At 43.9% G+C, this 15773-nt stretch overlaps 5 protein-coding genes across 5 annotated transcripts; 3 read left to right on the plus strand and 2 right to left on the minus strand.

Moving 5' to 3' along the window:
- Window positions 1-24: 24 nt before the first annotated feature.
- On the minus strand, window positions 25-1620 carry BCIN_15g04480 (hypothetical protein). The gene is made up of 3 exons (XM_001548451.2): window positions 1149-1620; window positions 797-1081; window positions 25-703 (listed from the first exon to the last, which is right to left on the minus strand). The coding sequence occupies exons 1-3, from the start codon at window positions 1305-1307 to the stop codon at window positions 221-223; spliced, it is 927 nt and encodes a 308-aa protein (XP_001548501.1). The 5' UTR covers window positions 1308-1620; the 3' UTR covers window positions 25-220.
- Window positions 1621-2085: 465 nt separating this feature from the next.
- On the minus strand, window positions 2086-4446 carry BCIN_15g04490 (hypothetical protein). The gene is made up of 3 exons (XM_024697639.1): window positions 4150-4446; window positions 2804-4034; window positions 2086-2753 (listed from the first exon to the last, which is right to left on the minus strand). The coding sequence occupies exons 1-3, from the start codon at window positions 4361-4363 to the stop codon at window positions 2468-2470; spliced, it is 1731 nt and encodes a 576-aa protein (XP_024553455.1). The 5' UTR covers window positions 4364-4446; the 3' UTR covers window positions 2086-2467.
- A 1669-nt stretch (window positions 4447-6115) lies between these two features.
- Window positions 6116-8564, plus strand: BCIN_15g04500 (hypothetical protein). Its single transcript, XM_001548448.2, has one exon. It carries the CDS (start codon window positions 6220-6222, stop codon window positions 8011-8013), a length of 1794 nt encoding a protein of 597 aa, XP_001548498.2. The 5' UTR covers window positions 6116-6219; the 3' UTR covers window positions 8014-8564.
- Window positions 8565-8769: 205 nt separating this feature from the next.
- Window positions 8770-11963, plus strand: BCIN_15g04510 (hypothetical protein). The gene is made up of 4 exons (XM_001548447.2): window positions 8770-9631; window positions 9684-9934; window positions 9982-10077; window positions 10126-11963. Exons 1-4 carry the CDS (start codon window positions 9182-9184, stop codon window positions 11504-11506), a joined length of 2178 nt encoding a protein of 725 aa, XP_001548497.2. The 5' UTR covers window positions 8770-9181; the 3' UTR covers window positions 11507-11963.
- Window positions 11964-11967: 4 nt separating this feature from the next.
- On the plus strand, window positions 11968-15727 carry BCIN_15g04520 (hypothetical protein). Its single transcript, XM_001548446.2, has 5 exons — window positions 11968-12104; window positions 12162-12385; window positions 12453-12875; window positions 13120-14922; window positions 15091-15727. Exons 1-5 carry the CDS (start codon window positions 12049-12051, stop codon window positions 15294-15296), a joined length of 2712 nt encoding a protein of 903 aa, XP_001548496.1. The 5' UTR covers window positions 11968-12048; the 3' UTR covers window positions 15297-15727.
- Window positions 15728-15773: the final 46 nt, after the last annotated feature.

The raw sequence follows: 15773 nt of genomic DNA on the forward strand, positions 1-15773 counted from the left end.
ACAATATACAGAGAACTTGGAAAATGATAAAACCATTGAGCAATGATCTATTGTATCGCTCGCCAATATTAACCATGGCCTTTTCTCCCCCATAAAGTGGAGGGGATCTACTTCGCTTAATCTCCTTATTCTTGAAGTCAAAATTCAAAATTAACATTCCACCAAATCATTTCTTAACACTCCCACTTCTGCAATTGTCACTCTAACTAATTACCTAGAGCTAATCCCTCAACCCAGCTAGTCCCTTTCCACCATTCAATGGCAAAATAGAAAGCCAACTAGTCTGTAACGCCTTCTTCTCCGTAATCTCCTTGCTATACTCCTCCATTTCCTCAACATCCCAATTAACTCCGACCATTCCTCCCCTTAAATGGTCTGCTCTCTCCTGCACTAGATACAATGCTAACATACCGGTCAAATCAGCATGATCGAGTGCATATGGTTTGAATCCATCCGACACCATATCAGTCGGTACGATTCCTGGCATCACAGTGAAGACACGGAGGGAAGGATGTTCGAGGTGAAGATGTTCGACTAAACGTTGTTCGGCAAGCTTAGAGATATCGTATGTGGATCCACCGGGTACTGTGAGACCAGCCCGTCCGGAGGAGAGGGTAATAATTGTGCCAGTTGGCGATTTGGGAGAAGGTTGGGATCGGATGAAGTGGTGGGTCATATGATAAAGACCTTTGAGATTAATTTCCTAGGTTTCATCAAAAGTTAGCTTCGTTTTCTTCAATTGTCTCATCTCAATTCGTCGAGATGGACATTGACGTCGACGTGAAAGAAAACTCACAAATCCCTTCCACCAAACACTTGGTTCCGTCTCTCCAATCATGCCATATTCCATAAATCCAGCGTTATTCAATAGAACATCAGCAGGTCTACCAAATTCCTTCTGCACGGTCTCATAAAGATTCTTAACATCTTCTTCATTCGCAATATCGACTTTCACGCTAAGAAACTTGGTCTTCGGACTAATAGGCTGGAGTTTCTCGATAAGGGAGTCTATGGGCGGGACTCGACGAGCTGCGAGTACTATACCGGATGCATGTGCTTCGGCCCAGACTTTTGCCGCTGCCTGATTTGAGATGCTGTTAGAATGGAAAATCAAGATTGTATGACAGAAAATATGAAACACAGCTTACAGCTCCAATACCAGCACTAGCTCCCGTGATGATAATAATTTTCCCAGATTGATCGTTCGCTGGATTTTTAAAATCAATAGCCCAATAAGGATCACGATGAACAGATTTGGTGATAGAAAAAGGCGTAGTATACGCATCAGGGTCTATTAATTCGCCCATTTTCAATTTTGATATGTGTTTGATCAAAGGAGAATCACTGAGCAGATCAAGTGTCTGGATTTCGTGCAAGAGCTGGAGTTTTATTGTGCAGTAGATGTGGTGTGCTGGAATACCAATTCTTCAGAAGAGGGGAAGTTTTGTTCTTTGTAGTAGCAGAGCAAAGTAGAATGCAATTTGATTTAAATATGAAAGCAGACATCGAAAGAAATGAAGGGACCCGTCAAGTATTATATACTCACAGCCATAAATCCAAAATCCACCCACGGAATTAACACCAATTGCCAACTCAGCAATAGCAATCAACTCCTCTTTCAAGCATCTTACAAAGTAATCGCCGAATTCTTATAAAGCAACATAATGCCGTTGTATCTGGTCCTCATGTCCCTGGCTGCGATTGATCGCTGACCACTCAACCCCCAGTACAAGAATCTAAATTGGAGAACAACCAGATCGGAATGAATGGAAATCTGCACTTGAGAGGTGAGACGTGTCGAAAATGTATATTGATCCACTACACTCGATTTTACAAAGTCTATTGAAAACCTTAAATTTCAACGCTTCCGCAGAAGCGCCCGTCGGGATAAAGATCATGTCACCGTGCTAGCACTTACGCGAACACCTCGGCATAGGTTTCGTAATCTTGGCTTTTAGACCCTCAAGCAATATTACAGTGTGAATCGTGGTACATTGTTGACCGTGTCATCTCGATTTTCGAGGATTTTGGTGCTGAAAGGCGGCCCAGAAGAGGGGGTGGTCAGAAAATAGAGTAGTTAACTTGTGAGGTGAGAATAATATTCTAGACTCTAGCTTGGTCATCAAGCTTTGAAATATAAATACATCCGATTGGCTATACCAATGGCCGCAAAAGGTTTAGTCTAATCAGCACCGCGTAACAAAGGAGAATTGACCTGCGTGTTAGCTTAATACTCGTTGCAATCGTTTACTCACAAATTTAGTGAACTTTGTGTCAAGCGAAGTGATCAGATTGCAATCTATTGGAAGGAGGGTATGAAGGTAAAAGGTTCTCTCGAACCCATCAAATATAGCATATGTCATCGGTTATCTACGTTATATGCGCATTATCATAACTCCATGAGGCCCAGCCCAGCCCAGCCCAGAACCATTGAACGCTGGAACTTTTTTGTGAAACCACACATAATCTAATCATCCTCCTCAACATTCTCCTCAATTACATCATGTTCTCCATCATCCTCAAAACTACCAGCTGGGACTTGGTACAGTCTCAAGATTGGCTTGTTAGGATCTTTGACAAGTACGTACTTGCCCTCTTCACGCTTCAAGCACATATCAACAATGGTACGAACAATACCCCATCCGTTGGATAGGGACAAGTTCATTTGCGAAGCAAAATCACGTGGCTTCCAGCCAATAACGCCGAGTACAACATGACGATCGTTGAGCTTTGGGTTGGCACGGGAAACAAATCTATCAAGAATTAGTACGGAATAGTGACCACAGGCGTAACAAATACATACCCAAGTTTCATGACATCAGCCTTAGCGATGATACTTTGAACTGTCCATCTTGCAAGCTTGCAGCTGTTGTTCTTCATTTCAGTTGCAACAACAGCACCACGTTGACTGACCAACTTCGTCCTCCAGTCCAATGCACCTCCACTTCCTTGTGCCTTGGAATCGAATTCATTGAGAGCCTTGACAGTCAAGAATTGATCTTCTCCACTAATGGCGTTCTTTGAAACAGCGTCAAGCTCAGTTCTTACAACCAAGTGAACTGGGTCTTCGTCGTTCAAGGAAAGATCAAATTTACGGTATTTGTATGCTTTGCTGGCAGGTGGGTCGGTCTCTTCGGCAGAGTTATAGAATGGGTTCTCGTTCTCCATTTCTACCTTTTGGCTATCGCTCTCCTTCATGACTTGATTTGCGAAGTTGTGGTTGATGTATGTAGCTTCCTCAGCCAAAGCACTTGGCTGGTTAATAGCGTCCTTGCTACCTTCTGAAGCATCCATTGGAGCGTCAGCAGCATTCTCATTAACGGTGACCATATCGAGTGTAGCGTTGTCTCTCTTGTCGAGGAACACTTTGTTGCCTTGTCGAACGATAACGATATCCCAAGGATAGACGGAACGAGGAGAGCACATAAGCATGGAAAGAATGCTGTCTGTTGCGAAAATGGTGGCCTCATCCTTCTCGGCGAGTTCTTGAATAACGGGATCTGAGGATGTGGTAACGTTGTATGAAGCGCGGTCGACCACGTTGAGCTTTCTTTCAGCAGCCTTGACAGGTTGCTTGTCGAATGATCGATCGTAGTAGTAAAGGAAACCATAACTGTCAATATCTTCTCCATCATCGGTATCAAGATTGAGCTTGGCGAGACGGTTGAAATCAATCTCCTCCAACATCTTCCAGTCAGGCTTAATGTTAACAGAGGCATCGCGGTTTCTTTGTGGCTTGTCGTAATCTTTCCAGCCAAACTTTCTTCCACCTCGAGCACCACCTCTTCCACCACGGGTATCATAACTGTTGTAGCCTTGTTGCCCGCCCCGTCCTCCAACTCTTTGAAATTGACCTCTGCCACCACGGGTATCACCTCTTCCGCCACGTTGTCCACGTCCTCGAGCGAGTCCTCCACGTCCAAAGCGGGTCTTGGTAGAATCGCGAGTGTTGCTGACAACAGAGAAGGTAGATTCGTCCTCAGCGAGTTGAACTGCGAATAATGAGGAAGTTCCAGCGCCGTAAACTTGTTGATCTGATGCACAAAAATATGTTAGCACAAAGAAATTATATCATACCCAACTTTCTCCCAGTGCATGTAGAGAAAATCGCAAACAAATAGCAAACAGATTGCGAGGTAAGAATCGCACCTCTGTAGTTTCGGTTATATTGCTGTCTTCCACCTCTGCCATCTCTTCCATCTTTTCCTTCAGCGGTCCAATCTGCCATGCGACCTAATTTATCGCCTTTAGAGTATGGGGCGTAAGGAACCCCATTTAATGTGGTTTCTGATGTGGTGGATGGTCCCCATGAGTCCTCTGATGGGAGCGCAGAGATGATATCTGATAGTGAAATAGGTGCCATGATTGCGGCGGAAGATTGACGTTGAGATATGCGGGAAGGGAGGAAACGTTCGAATCTCCAACAATGAATTCGTTGAATATTTCGATTTGTGGAGGAAAATCTTAGCGGGGCAAAAGTTCGCGATAGCAAATGATGCCTTGATTTTAAGGCCAAAGTCTGTGCTTACCTTACACGTGACGGCCTGATGAAGAAAGACTCTCGTTTGATTTGGTCAGAGCCCCTTTACTGAGGTTTATATTTGTTGAACTAATTCTTCAATACTCCTATCAAGATTGATATCATCTAAGATGCAGTCTCATTCACAGGATTGATTGAATGATAGGTTCTCCGATCCCCCCAGCCAAAGTCAAATTTAGAAAATCATATACAGGGAAGCCATCCTAAATTTCTCATCTAATGACTCTCGTACCTTTGCATTCCAGATGCACATTAGGTAGATACGTGTTAATCATAGACTGCCAATTAAGCTAAATGGATATTCTTCATCTACTGTTCACTTGGCAATCAGATCAAAGTAATGAAAGGTGCCATGGATCAAATGCTTTCTAGTCCTCATACATTTCAATCGGCGTATGCCATCTGCTCAAGGCTAATATCTAGCTATTTGGAAGGTCTCAACGCAGACTCTGAAACCTCAAGATCCACGATCTTAAGACTTCCTGGCCCTTGAAAGTTTTCTTGGTCTTCCACCATCAATATCTTCCCGAAACCGGCCCTAACATCACCTTCTCAAGAACCTTTAATGCTTCCTCGTCTTCAAAACCATATCACTATATACCCCATAATCAATATTCTGATAATATATGTCATAATACACACTGGCCTGAGAGTTCGACTTTGATGTGACGGGGGATGAAGAAGAGTGGTGATGTGGATAACGTAGTTACAGGTGTAGCTTTTGTGGTAGGGAGACGAGCAGAGGTAGATAATTGGTCTCGTAAAGGGGTTTGAATTCAGAGGGAGTTAGGCCTGGTTTGCGAGTTTGGAAGGCACTTGGTACTAAGGGAGGTATAATGGTGGTGTGCTGTGTTGGGGTGAAGTTAGTAAAAGTAAATGCGTTTGCTTGTCGCCCTTCAATGTCTTTGTGACTCAAAATTATGTGTTAATTGCTTTGTAATATACGGTATTCAAGTTACTTGTGATTTATCAGCCCAAGGACAGAGGTTGTGGGTATCAGTCCCTAAGTTTTGGTGTTTATTGGAAGTAAAAGGGACTTCCATGAAGAAAGAGTAATGGCCCTTGTCGACAGGACGCCAATGTGCAGACAACAAGCAGTTTTATCTGACTATATACATTCAATATCCAACCCAGATCAACGAGTGAGAAATATTGAATACTAATACCTCCCCGCTGTTCAAGCAAGAAACCACTTGGTATGATCTGGCCCTTTGCTTGGCCAGAAAGTTGTACATGTTATGATGGACCAGATGATCATGGGAAGCTTTTACTACACAGGTTCTTGAGACTTTGGATTTTAGTTACAAACTACTAGGCATGTAAATAGAAATCATTTGATAAATCAAACTTGTGACAAACTCCAAGATCAAAGTATGAACAAAGAGCAACAATTCATTCCAAGTGGCAGCACTACTGGCGAATTTACAATGAATTGAGTTTGTGGTGTTGTGTTGTTTTGCTTGAAATGGTCTGGACTTTCATGGGGTTCAGAATACTCAGTAGTTTCAGCCTCAAGCTAGCTGAGCCTAGGTTGTGTGGTCGGAGCGTCTGTCTGCCATACCATCAACAATTTTAGGGAAGGCTAAATTCAAAGTCCCATCTCAATTTCTCATATCACTTCTTAAGATCTTCAGACTTGCGATCAAAGAAAATGCACAAGATACATACTTACGATTATAATGGCTCACACATCAAGAGAAAACGTAGAGATCTTGGTTCACACATCGGCACCAAGTCGAGGCCAAGATGATACTAAATACCGAGCATTTGCAAGAGCCTATTTAAATTTCGAATCAGCAACAAGCCTACAATTACGAGACGTTCCTCAAGACGATACGGGATATGGTGAAGAATTGGAGGGTCTGACTGAAGCGTCGCAATATTCAACGCAGAGATACGATGAAAATGCATCTTATTGTCCACCAACCCAAGAGCCAGAGACGAATCCGGGGGCACACCGCGAAGTCCCTCAGGAGGAATTATCTGACCTAATGTACTCGCCGCAACTGTCTTTTCGAAGTGTTTTGGATAATCGGAATTCTCCCATGTTTCGAACTCGGAGCAGGACTTTGATGAGCTTGCAAGCACAGTCTGGAGGCGAAACACCGGAGCAGAGCCGTCTTGAATTGGGAACAAGTCCTGGACACAAAACGCCGTGGAGGAGTCAATTTATGGATTCATTGCCAGCGCCAAAAAGAGAATCTAGTGTAATCGAGGATTCCATGCTTGAGAATGATCGAATACTTGCTCAATTTTCATCTCCAAGGAGGATTTCGGAGCTACATCAACAACAAGAGGAGAGCACACAAGATAGTCCTGACGCGAATGGGATACCACAGTTTACGGATGAGAGTAGCTTAAACCTTGAAGTACCACTAGCAATACCAATTACTAGCTCTCAAAATGGCAACGCTCATGCCAATTTTGACACTGACATTTCACTACCACCCCGTCGTTTCCAAACGATTTCTCCTCCCTATCGACGACATAAAGCTGAATATCATTATGTTCATGCACTTCCAATTGCGACTTCCGATGCAGATGATCTTAATACGATAAATTCTGATAGCTTCAATAATATGCAGGCTTCAGGGCAGGCTGCGAATACTTCAAGTCGACGTGCAAGTCAAACTACAGAGATAGAAGAGGAAGCAGAGTTTACGAATGAAGACATGAATTTGGTTGAAGTTCCAAAGAAGGGGTCAATATCTGATACACCTGAGATTTCAGAATCATCTAGCTCGCTGCCCCAACATGTGCACAGCAAGCGTCAGCGACTTGATTTTCCATCGTCATTAGACAAGAGCCCCAAGAGGATGAAGTTGGTAATATCAAATACCACGGCTGAAACTTCGTCGGCGACTCTTCCCGCACCTCAAAGACTTCCCACATCTACAGCACCCGGAGTACCAAAAACTTCCGGTGTTCCAAGCTCCGTTCCTTCAAGCTCCATTCCTCCAATGTCGAGCTTGCCGTCTGCAGCATCTTTGGGAGCATGCAGAATTCCGTCTTTCACGCCCCCCACTTCTGCTGGTGATTTCAAGGAGACGGATATCTTTACGCCTTCATTGAGAAAGATCAAAGCAAACCGTGGAAATTTCAATGGATTGCAAAAGAAACATTTTAATCCTACTTTCCAGACTCGGCCCTGTCGCCCATTGGAGCGCGGATATTGGCTCATTCATGCAGAAGATCTCGGTGATCTTCTCAAGAAAAGACTTTGGTCTTACCTTTTTCGCGTCATTCCGAAAGGCGATTTGGGGTGGGGCATATCAGCTGAACGTACCAATGATTGGAATACTGTAAGGGTTTATTGTTGGGGTGGGGTTGTCAAAGAAATATACCTGATACTTTTTTGTGCTAGTGAAAACAAGCTGAAATACGGGGATGCGTGCTGGAAAGACGCTGACGGGGAAATTGTGATCTTGATGCCCAAGGAGATCAAGATCTCAAGCTTCAGTTCAGCGAACTAAGCATAGGATATCGTATAAACCTGATAACCTAGTCGTTACTTCTACCCCTCAACTTTGGATATGCCCAGAGACCCGAGAAGGCGATACTATCCGGAGTAAAATATATCGACATGGCCGATCATCGATTCCTCACGAGGCTTGTGCATGTGAACATATTGATCGCCATGAATCTACAAAGCGAATGCTGGCATGCTTGATGGGTCTTCTTTGCTTGTGACTTTGAGGTCTACCGGAAGACATTTGGTGTATCGTCTACCCCAAACCGGATAGGCGAGAAATCACTACTAGATTACAGATATCCTATCTCTGTGCAAAATAACCATCATTATATGCAAGTGGTGCTTTCTGGGGATATAGAGCAATTTTGTGTATGAAAGACGAAAGATTAGCCCAAGATTGCACTGATTCACGTCATCGTTCCACTTAGTTTGTCTAGTCTCAAATCAATTTCACAACAGCACACTGAAATTCTGTGGCCTCCTTAATTTTACTACATTGGTATTTATATTCAGCCTATTCCTGAATTACTGAAAGCTATGAAGTGTGTTCCAGTATGCAGTTTCCCCCACTTTTGGTGAAGCCTCACAAGTGAAATTTAAGTTTATCGTGGGAGGCTGAGCAGCCACAAAGTAGGCAAACACGTTATTTCGCAGCTAATTGCACATACACGTATTCTTGCGCCTTGTCATGAAGTGAGGAAAGCCTAGCCGCAAACATAAGGGCGATGCACATAAAAACTTGACACTCGAAGGCATTGCTGAAAAGTACTTTTATTGGCCTTATTCATCTTTCCAGCGTATGCCCAGGTGGTTCATGACTTATATTGGCTCTTGGCGTCTGATGAATCGATCAGCTATAGCAGCCAACGATTCTAATTGTTCTATGGATAGCTTCTAAACTCCCTCCAGAAGCCTCCGGGTGCATTCTATAAGTACGGGAGAAAGGAATAGAACAAATTGTCGCCGTATGGGCTCCGTACTTAAATTTGCCTTATACTGCGCCAGCTCAATTCATTCCAAGAATCAACTTTCTCTTGATCTCTTGTCATCAATAACATTCACTAAAGAACATATGATTGGTTTCATTCACCACGATCTGCTTTTGCCATAAAGCTGTTAAGACAACTACAGGGCACCTAAACATTCTGTTTAGAAACCATCAAGCAAATATGGAAAACGTGTCAGTGCCGAACCTGCAAATAGTTATCAGCAAAATGGAGGTTAAGATACGAGATCTATATGCCTCGAATGATCCTGACAGCATTGTATATCGAGAGAAGCCACGCTACTTCTACGCGCCCTTGCATTCTAAGTTCAATGGACCTCTGAATTTTAAGTCTGACATTTTGATGAAAGATATCGATTGGCAAACATTTAGTCCGCCAGCAGAAATACTATCTGGAGTGGCAGCTTTCAATAGCTCCAAATGGGCTATCCCGGAACTATCTACAATAATCACAAAATCTATAGGTGAAGCTATGTCGCGCAAAAGCTTGAAACTTCTCGAAGCTGCATCTCAATCAAACAAAACGACCATTATATCAGCCCCTGGCAAGAGTTCTCAATCATATACTTCATCCAATGTCACTGTGGCAGGACCATCAAGACCAAAGCTTCAAGTAAGTAGCTTAGTTTATTAGGTAGAAACATGTCATTGACCGGAACATGTAGACAACTGCAACGGACAAGGATCCATCGAGTATAGAGGGAAGAGAAAAATCTCTAGTGACCAGTCAACTATCAATGGAGACTATCACTACGCCTGATTCCGGATACATTCCCGCTGTAGACAGATCTGATTTAGAATCAAGTTCAAGGCTTTCTCGTCAGGGATATAGCAAATTAGCCCCTCTTGCTAGGTTTGTTAAGATGCTTAAGAAGAGACAGGGCAAGGGCAAATCTGTAGTTGCAGAGTCTATTAGGTATGAGCCTCGAAATCAGGATGGAATCTTGCTAATTGATTAAATAGAGAATGCGTCTCGTGCTTAGATGATTTCCCGGGGAGTGGTATGGTTCATTTGCAGTGTCACGATTATTGCAAAGACTGTTTCGAAAGACTAGTCATGTGAGTTATTTCCAAGATACGTATCGTGGACTATCTAACACAACACAGTACTGCCATGGAAAAAGAGTCGTTATGGCCTGTTAAGTGCTGTCTCAACGTTATACCACATAAGGTCATTGTAAAAAACATCAAATCAAACCTAGCAAAAGAATTTCGACTGAAGGCTTCAGAGCGGGAGATCGATGTAGGAGACCGAATCTATTGTGTTAAGCCAAGATGTGAAAGGTGGATTTCCAACAATTCGATCAACAAAAGTATTAAATGCGCATCTTGTCCTTCTTGCAAAACAAAGGTGTGTATCAGTTGCAGAGGTCCATGGCATGCAAAGATGGAATGTCCTCAGGATAAAGATTTTCAAGCTACAGTCAGGTTAGCAGATGAGCGAGGGTGGAAGCAATGTTACAACTGCATGATTTTCATCGAACTCAACCAAGGATGTAGGCATATGAGATGCCATTGTAAAGCCGAATGGTGTTACGTTTGTTCTGCCAAGTGGAAGACCTGTGAATGTACAGAAGCAGAGCTTAATAGGTTAGTGCTAGACTTGCAACTCAGACAAGAAGCTGTTGCTCTAGAAAGGCAGTTACAGGCAATAAGTACTGGGCAAGACGAAGAACAAATCAGACGGGAGGTGGTAATAATCGGGAATGCGGCAGAAGAAGAACGCATTGCTATTCAAATGGTCGAGGATCTCAAACGACGAGAAGCTGAAGAATTAGGAAGAGAAGTCGAACTTGCTTTTCAATTGGAGGAAGCCATTCGACGTCGCCAAGAGGATGAAAGGGTTGCAGAAATAGCTTTCACTTTTGGGAAAATAAGAGAAGAGCTGAATGCGTTACATCATTCACAAAAGTCACGACTTGCTGCTCGCTCGCAGGAAGAATTTCAAATGTTACAAGAACGAGAAAATGGGTTCTACAAGCTAAAAATCCAGCATGAAAGCGAATGTGATCAGTTAGAGAGGGAATACGAAACAGAATACTCGAACCAAGAGCTTCGTTTCCGAAATGAATACAATCAACTTCAGGAAGAGGAAATCCGTGCTGTGAAGGAAAATACGGAAAAGCTTGAAGAATTCTGGAAAGACAAATCGAATGCTGCATACAATATTCGCGCTGCGAAAAACTCACATCAGGACAGTTGTAATGCAGCGTTCAGAAACTGGGACTTGGACAGGGAAACTGCTCTACAAGAGTGCACCAAGAATTTCGAGTTAAAGAAGTCATCTCTGGTGAAGTACCACAATTTGGATGTTGCCGATTCCAGGCGGAAAGTGAAAGATGAGTGGAGAGAGTGGGCAAGAAACAAGGTCGCCGAGGTCCAATGGTTTGACGCTGTTATTGCTGAGCGAGAACATATGTTACAAACTCTAGAGAATGAGCAGTATACAATGGTCACAGCAGAGTATGAAAGAGGCAGAGAATTGTAGGTTTTATAACTATTTGTACGATGGAGCTATGACTTTGATATAAGCATCATCACATATCACTAGCTGTGCGGGGTGATAGAAGTTTGTCCTATTGTTCCGTCGCACATTTGTGTCTGAAACATATATGTCGGAGATCAAAACGTGATACCATGGCTTCGGAACATGGCTCGGGAGCCAATGAGGGGAATTTCGGAAGGGTTTCCATCCGTAATCGAAGACCTGCTGGCTGAAAACCAGTACATACTCGGAGATTAATCTCTTTTTTGCATACCTTTTCTTGGTTTAGATGATATAAATCATCGTGGAGAGATCGGACGAAGTTTCAATAGATGCTTCACAAAAGATCATACGTCTTTGAGTGATAGTGAGGAAATTTTTATTGGTGATTTGGTGTTCATTTGTGAGAGAGCGTGTCTTATGAAAGAATATATATTACTACCATACCCATTGGACTAGTATGTGATAAGAGCAACTTTCTTTTCTTTTCTCTTTCTCTCTTTCTTCTCTTCATTGACCATCTCAAGCTTACCAGATAAGCCAAGATGGTTCAGACATTCTTTACCTTACTTTCTCTGTTCTTATGTGTCAATTCTGCATTGTAAGTTTCCCTCCTACAAGTCGGCTCAACAGAGCAGCTAATACTATGGTCTTTTAGAATTCCCGTTCCATTACTTAACCGCGATGATCCTAGCCCAGTAATAGCTCCAGCCCCATCAATCCCATCATGTGCAATTCCATGCATTGCATCAGCAGTAGCCGAAGAAACAAGTTGTGATCCCACGGACCTTGCCTGTCAGTGTGATCCTGATAATGTTACTTTGATTCAAGGAGTAGCCACAAGCTGCGTACTTCAGGCTTGTGGAATCGAGGAAGCTCTTCGTCAGTATTCCTTTTTTATTCATATATATAGTGAATATCATGAAAAGCTCAAGCTGACATTATATAGAGGTTCTGGATGATACTACTGCAGAATGTTCTTCTGTACTTGCGGCTGGAAATGCTAGTGCGGCTCCTTCTTCAGCAACCCCTTCAGCAATACCATCCGCAGCCCCATCTTCGGCTTCTGCTAGCATATCGGCAGCTCCTTCATCTGTTTCTACTACTTCTTCTATTGATTCTAGCCCCCCATCTGCAGTTCCTTCATCAGTCGTGGGCTCGGTTCCTTCGGTTGTTCCCACGCCACCAAATACCACATTCGTTATTCCTGCTTGTGCGGATAGCTGCATTCAAAATTCTGTTGGGCTCACTTCTTGTGGACTTACCAACATTACTTGTCAATGTGAGAAGAGTAATGCGGAGGCCATTCAGTCTGCTACTGTTTCTTGTGTAACTGCAAGTTGTGGGGAAAATGGGGCTAATATTGCTATTGGTATGTGCTTTTCTTCTTCTTCTTCTAGCGTTGCTGTGATTCTTTAAGATTGGTGGAAAAAGGGGTGGGAGTGGTGCCTCAATATCTATTGTAGTGCATGTCAGTATTGAGAGAGATTTGAGTGTTCTATTCCATTCACAATGATGAAATTCTCAGTGCCTTTCGGCCAATACTTTCATTCAATTGGCGGGCAATCACATTGATTCTCTTGAAAGTGAAAACGAGAGAGCTAATTTTGACATAGAAGTCAATAGATCACAAGTTGACAAGTGTAATGCATTATCAGCGCCTGCTGGTTCTTCTTCGTCAATCACCGGCTCAGTAACAGCCAATGGACCAACACAAATAAGCCTTACCGGCAACCCATCCGGTATCTCTACAGAAATACCTCCTTGCGGACCACCTATTCCATATTATGGATACCCAACACAATCGAATCCGATTAATCCTCCCGGATCACCAACTCCGGATGCTGGAGATCCACCGGGGGTTGTATCTAGCACGCCGACTGATCCAGGATCAGCTTCTTCAACTAATGCCAGTATAGATCCATCAGGGGGTTCCGGGTCTATACCAACTGATCCTAGTTTCCCAACAAGTGGTGGTTCTTTCCCGTCAGGAGCTGGGTCTAGCACACCTGCAGATCCAGGGTCAGCATCTTCGACTAATATCAGCCTAAACCCACCTGGAATTGTATCTAGCACGCCGACTGATCCAGGATCAGCTTCTTCAACTAATTTCGGTGTAGACCCGTCAGGGGGCTCAGGTTCTGTATCTACCGATCCTGGTTCTCCAACAAGTGGTAATTCTTTCCCATCCGACAGCTCAACCCCCGTAGATCCAGGATCAGCCTCTTCAACCAACGCAAGTGTAGACCCATCTGGGAGTTCTGGATCTTCACAAACTATCCCAGGTTCGTTCCCTTCTAGCAGTTCTCCAAGCCCCACAGATCCATCAAGAGGCACAGATCCTTCTGGAGCAGCTTCTAGCACATACCCTTCAGACCCATCTGAACCTTCGAGTACACCTCCAGGGGGAATTGGCAGTGGACCAAGTTATAGTTATGGATATGGATATGGTACTTATTATCCCTCTAGTACACCCACATCCACTGGAAATGGAGGTGATCCGAGTGATCCATCGGGAACTGGTGGTGCTTCGGTATCTTCTTCGGCTACGGGACCGGTTTCGCAGAGTAGCCAGTCGATTGGTGCGCCTAGCACTTCTTCTGGAGGCGACTCTTCAAGCCCGAGTACTTCTGGTGGAGATCCTTCATCGCCAGGTACAACGGGCGAGGGCCCTTCCCCGTCAACCACTTCTGGCTTGGACTCGTCTTCTCCAAGTACAACCGGTGGAGGTGCTTCTTCGCCAAGTACAACTAACAGTGATCCATCTTCACCCACAACCTCAAGCGGGCTAAACAACCCATCCAGCTTCCCCACTGGAACCGATCCCTCTCCATCTTCACCCTCAAACTCAAATAACCCCCCTCCACCCCCACCACCCGCTAGCGGTGGCTATTACGGCTACAATCCCGCTTCAGTGCCCGCAGCCCCATCATTCACATCACCCTCTACCCCAGCTATCCCAACATCTCCCTCCAATTCCAACTCCAACTCCCCCTTCTTTCGCCTCTCACTCCTTCCCTCCCGTTACTCTCTCCTCGAATACATCATACACGTATACTTTACTTCCTCACCCCCCTCCCCCTTCATATCCTCGCGCGGTCTCACAACCAATTCTCGCACCTCCGCATGTTTATTTTCCATCACATCATCAGGATTACTTTCCTGTTCCGGCTCTGCATCTTCTAACTCTCATTCTCACACTGGATCCCCTCATAGCGGCACTGGAGATGCAAAAACGAGATATTTCGGATATGAATTCGCACGCGTGTGGGATTCTGGATTTACCGTTTTACAGACGCGGAATACGTTGAGGGATATGCACGGGAAGGATTTAAATGGGACATTGATGGTGGATTCCACGAGTGAGTATCCGTATGGGAGTTTGTTGAGGTTGAGAAATGAGCAGTTTATTGGAAATGGTATGTTTTCTCTCTCTCTCTCTCTCTCTCTCTCTCTCTCTCTCTCTCTCTATTTGCTACGCTTGCGTTTTCGTATCTTTCCTTTCCATCTGCCGTTTTCTGTTTTCCTCTATCGATTGAGTAGGTAATTCTGATGGACAATATACTAACATCAACCCCCAAATCCAGAGAACCAAGCCCGTTTCTGTGCGCAAACATCATCTTCAATTCCCTCAACATATGGATCCCCAAATCCAGACGCAACACAAAGCCAAACTGATGCATTTTTGGAAGGAAGTCCAGTTCGTGCGTATATTAATGGAACGCAGGGATTACCTGCAGATTGTCAAGAGGTGAAATTGGTGATTGAGTGGGTTGATGATGGGGGCTCTTAGGGTTGGAATGAGATGAAATGGGGAGAGGGAAATTGTGCAGAGCCGGTATACATGGAATGATATATGGATGGACATTCATTTGAGAGTTTAGTTTTATCTCTTATTTTTCTTTTGTGGATGGAGGGTTCAGCATTGTTGTTGTTTGCGTGGAGATTGGAGGTTAGCGGTTGAACTTGAATGAAGGGAATTAGCGGGTAGCTGAATGGTAATCTTAACGCGGTACAGTGTTGTGAAGTACGTACAGATATTTTCAGATATCAAATCTAGCTTTCCAATCCTGTTCTGCCTGTATTGTTCAAACAAGATACCATCATACTATCATTGAAGAAAACTCACACTCAAAGGCGTATTTTTCAACACCCACAAAACTGTTTTACACAAGCTCATCAAGTCCAACAATGGAATCACAAACGAAATAAAATTACGCCCCAACACCGTCCCTTTTTTATCCCCAAATTCCAACGTTACGTTATCCTA

The sequence above is a fragment of the Botrytis cinerea genome, chromosome 15 (genome assembly GCF_000143535.2).
Source record: "Botrytis cinerea B05.10 chromosome 15, complete sequence".
Classification (NCBI taxonomy): domain Eukaryota; kingdom Fungi; phylum Ascomycota; class Leotiomycetes; order Helotiales; family Sclerotiniaceae; genus Botrytis; species Botrytis cinerea.

Coding starts and splice junctions, on each gene's coding strand:
- BCIN_15g04520 (XM_001548446.2), top strand. CDS start 12,049: ATGGTTCAGACATTCTTTACCTTACTTTCTCTGTTCTTATGTGTCAAT. Junction 12,105..12,161: donor TTATGTGTCAATTCTGCATT/GTAAGTTTCCCT, acceptor ATGGTCTTTTAG/AATTCCCGTTCCATTACTTA. Junction 12,386..12,452: donor TGGAATCGAGGAAGCTCTTC/GTCAGTATTCCT, acceptor GACATTATATAG/AGGTTCTGGATGATACTACT.
- BCIN_15g04480 (XM_001548451.2), bottom strand. CDS start 1,307: ATGGGCGAATTAATAGACCCTGATGCGTATACTACGCCTTTTTCTATC. Junction 1,082..1,148: donor CTAGTGCTGGTATTGGAGCT/GTAAGCTGTGTT, acceptor ATCTCAAATCAG/GCAGCGGCAAAAGTCTGGGC. Junction 704..796: donor GTGTTTGGTGGAAGGGATTT/GTGAGTTTTCTT, acceptor GATGAAACCTAG/GAAATTAATCTCAAAGGTCT.
- BCIN_15g04510 (XM_001548447.2), top strand. CDS start 9,182: ATGGAAAACGTGTCAGTGCCGAACCTGCAAATAGTTATCAGCAAAATG. Junction 9,935..9,981: donor GTAGTTGCAGAGTCTATTAG/GTATGAGCCTCG, acceptor TTGATTAAATAG/AGAATGCGTCTCGTGCTTAG. Junction 10,078..10,125: donor TGTTTCGAAAGACTAGTCAT/GTGAGTTATTTC, acceptor AACACAACACAG/TACTGCCATGGAAAAAGAGT.
- BCIN_15g04490 (XM_024697639.1), bottom strand. CDS start 4,363: ATGGCACCTATTTCACTATCAGATATCATCTCTGCGCTCCCATCAGAG. Junction 4,035..4,149: donor ATATAACCGAAACTACAGAG/GTGCGATTCTTA, acceptor TTTGTGCATCAG/ATCAACAAGTTTACGGCGCT. Junction 2,754..2,803: donor GCTGATGTCATGAAACTTGG/GTATGTATTTGT, acceptor AATTCTTGATAG/ATTTGTTTCCCGTGCCAACC.
- BCIN_15g04500 (XM_001548448.2), top strand. CDS start 6,220: ATGGCTCACACATCAAGAGAAAACGTAGAGATCTTGGTTCACACATCG.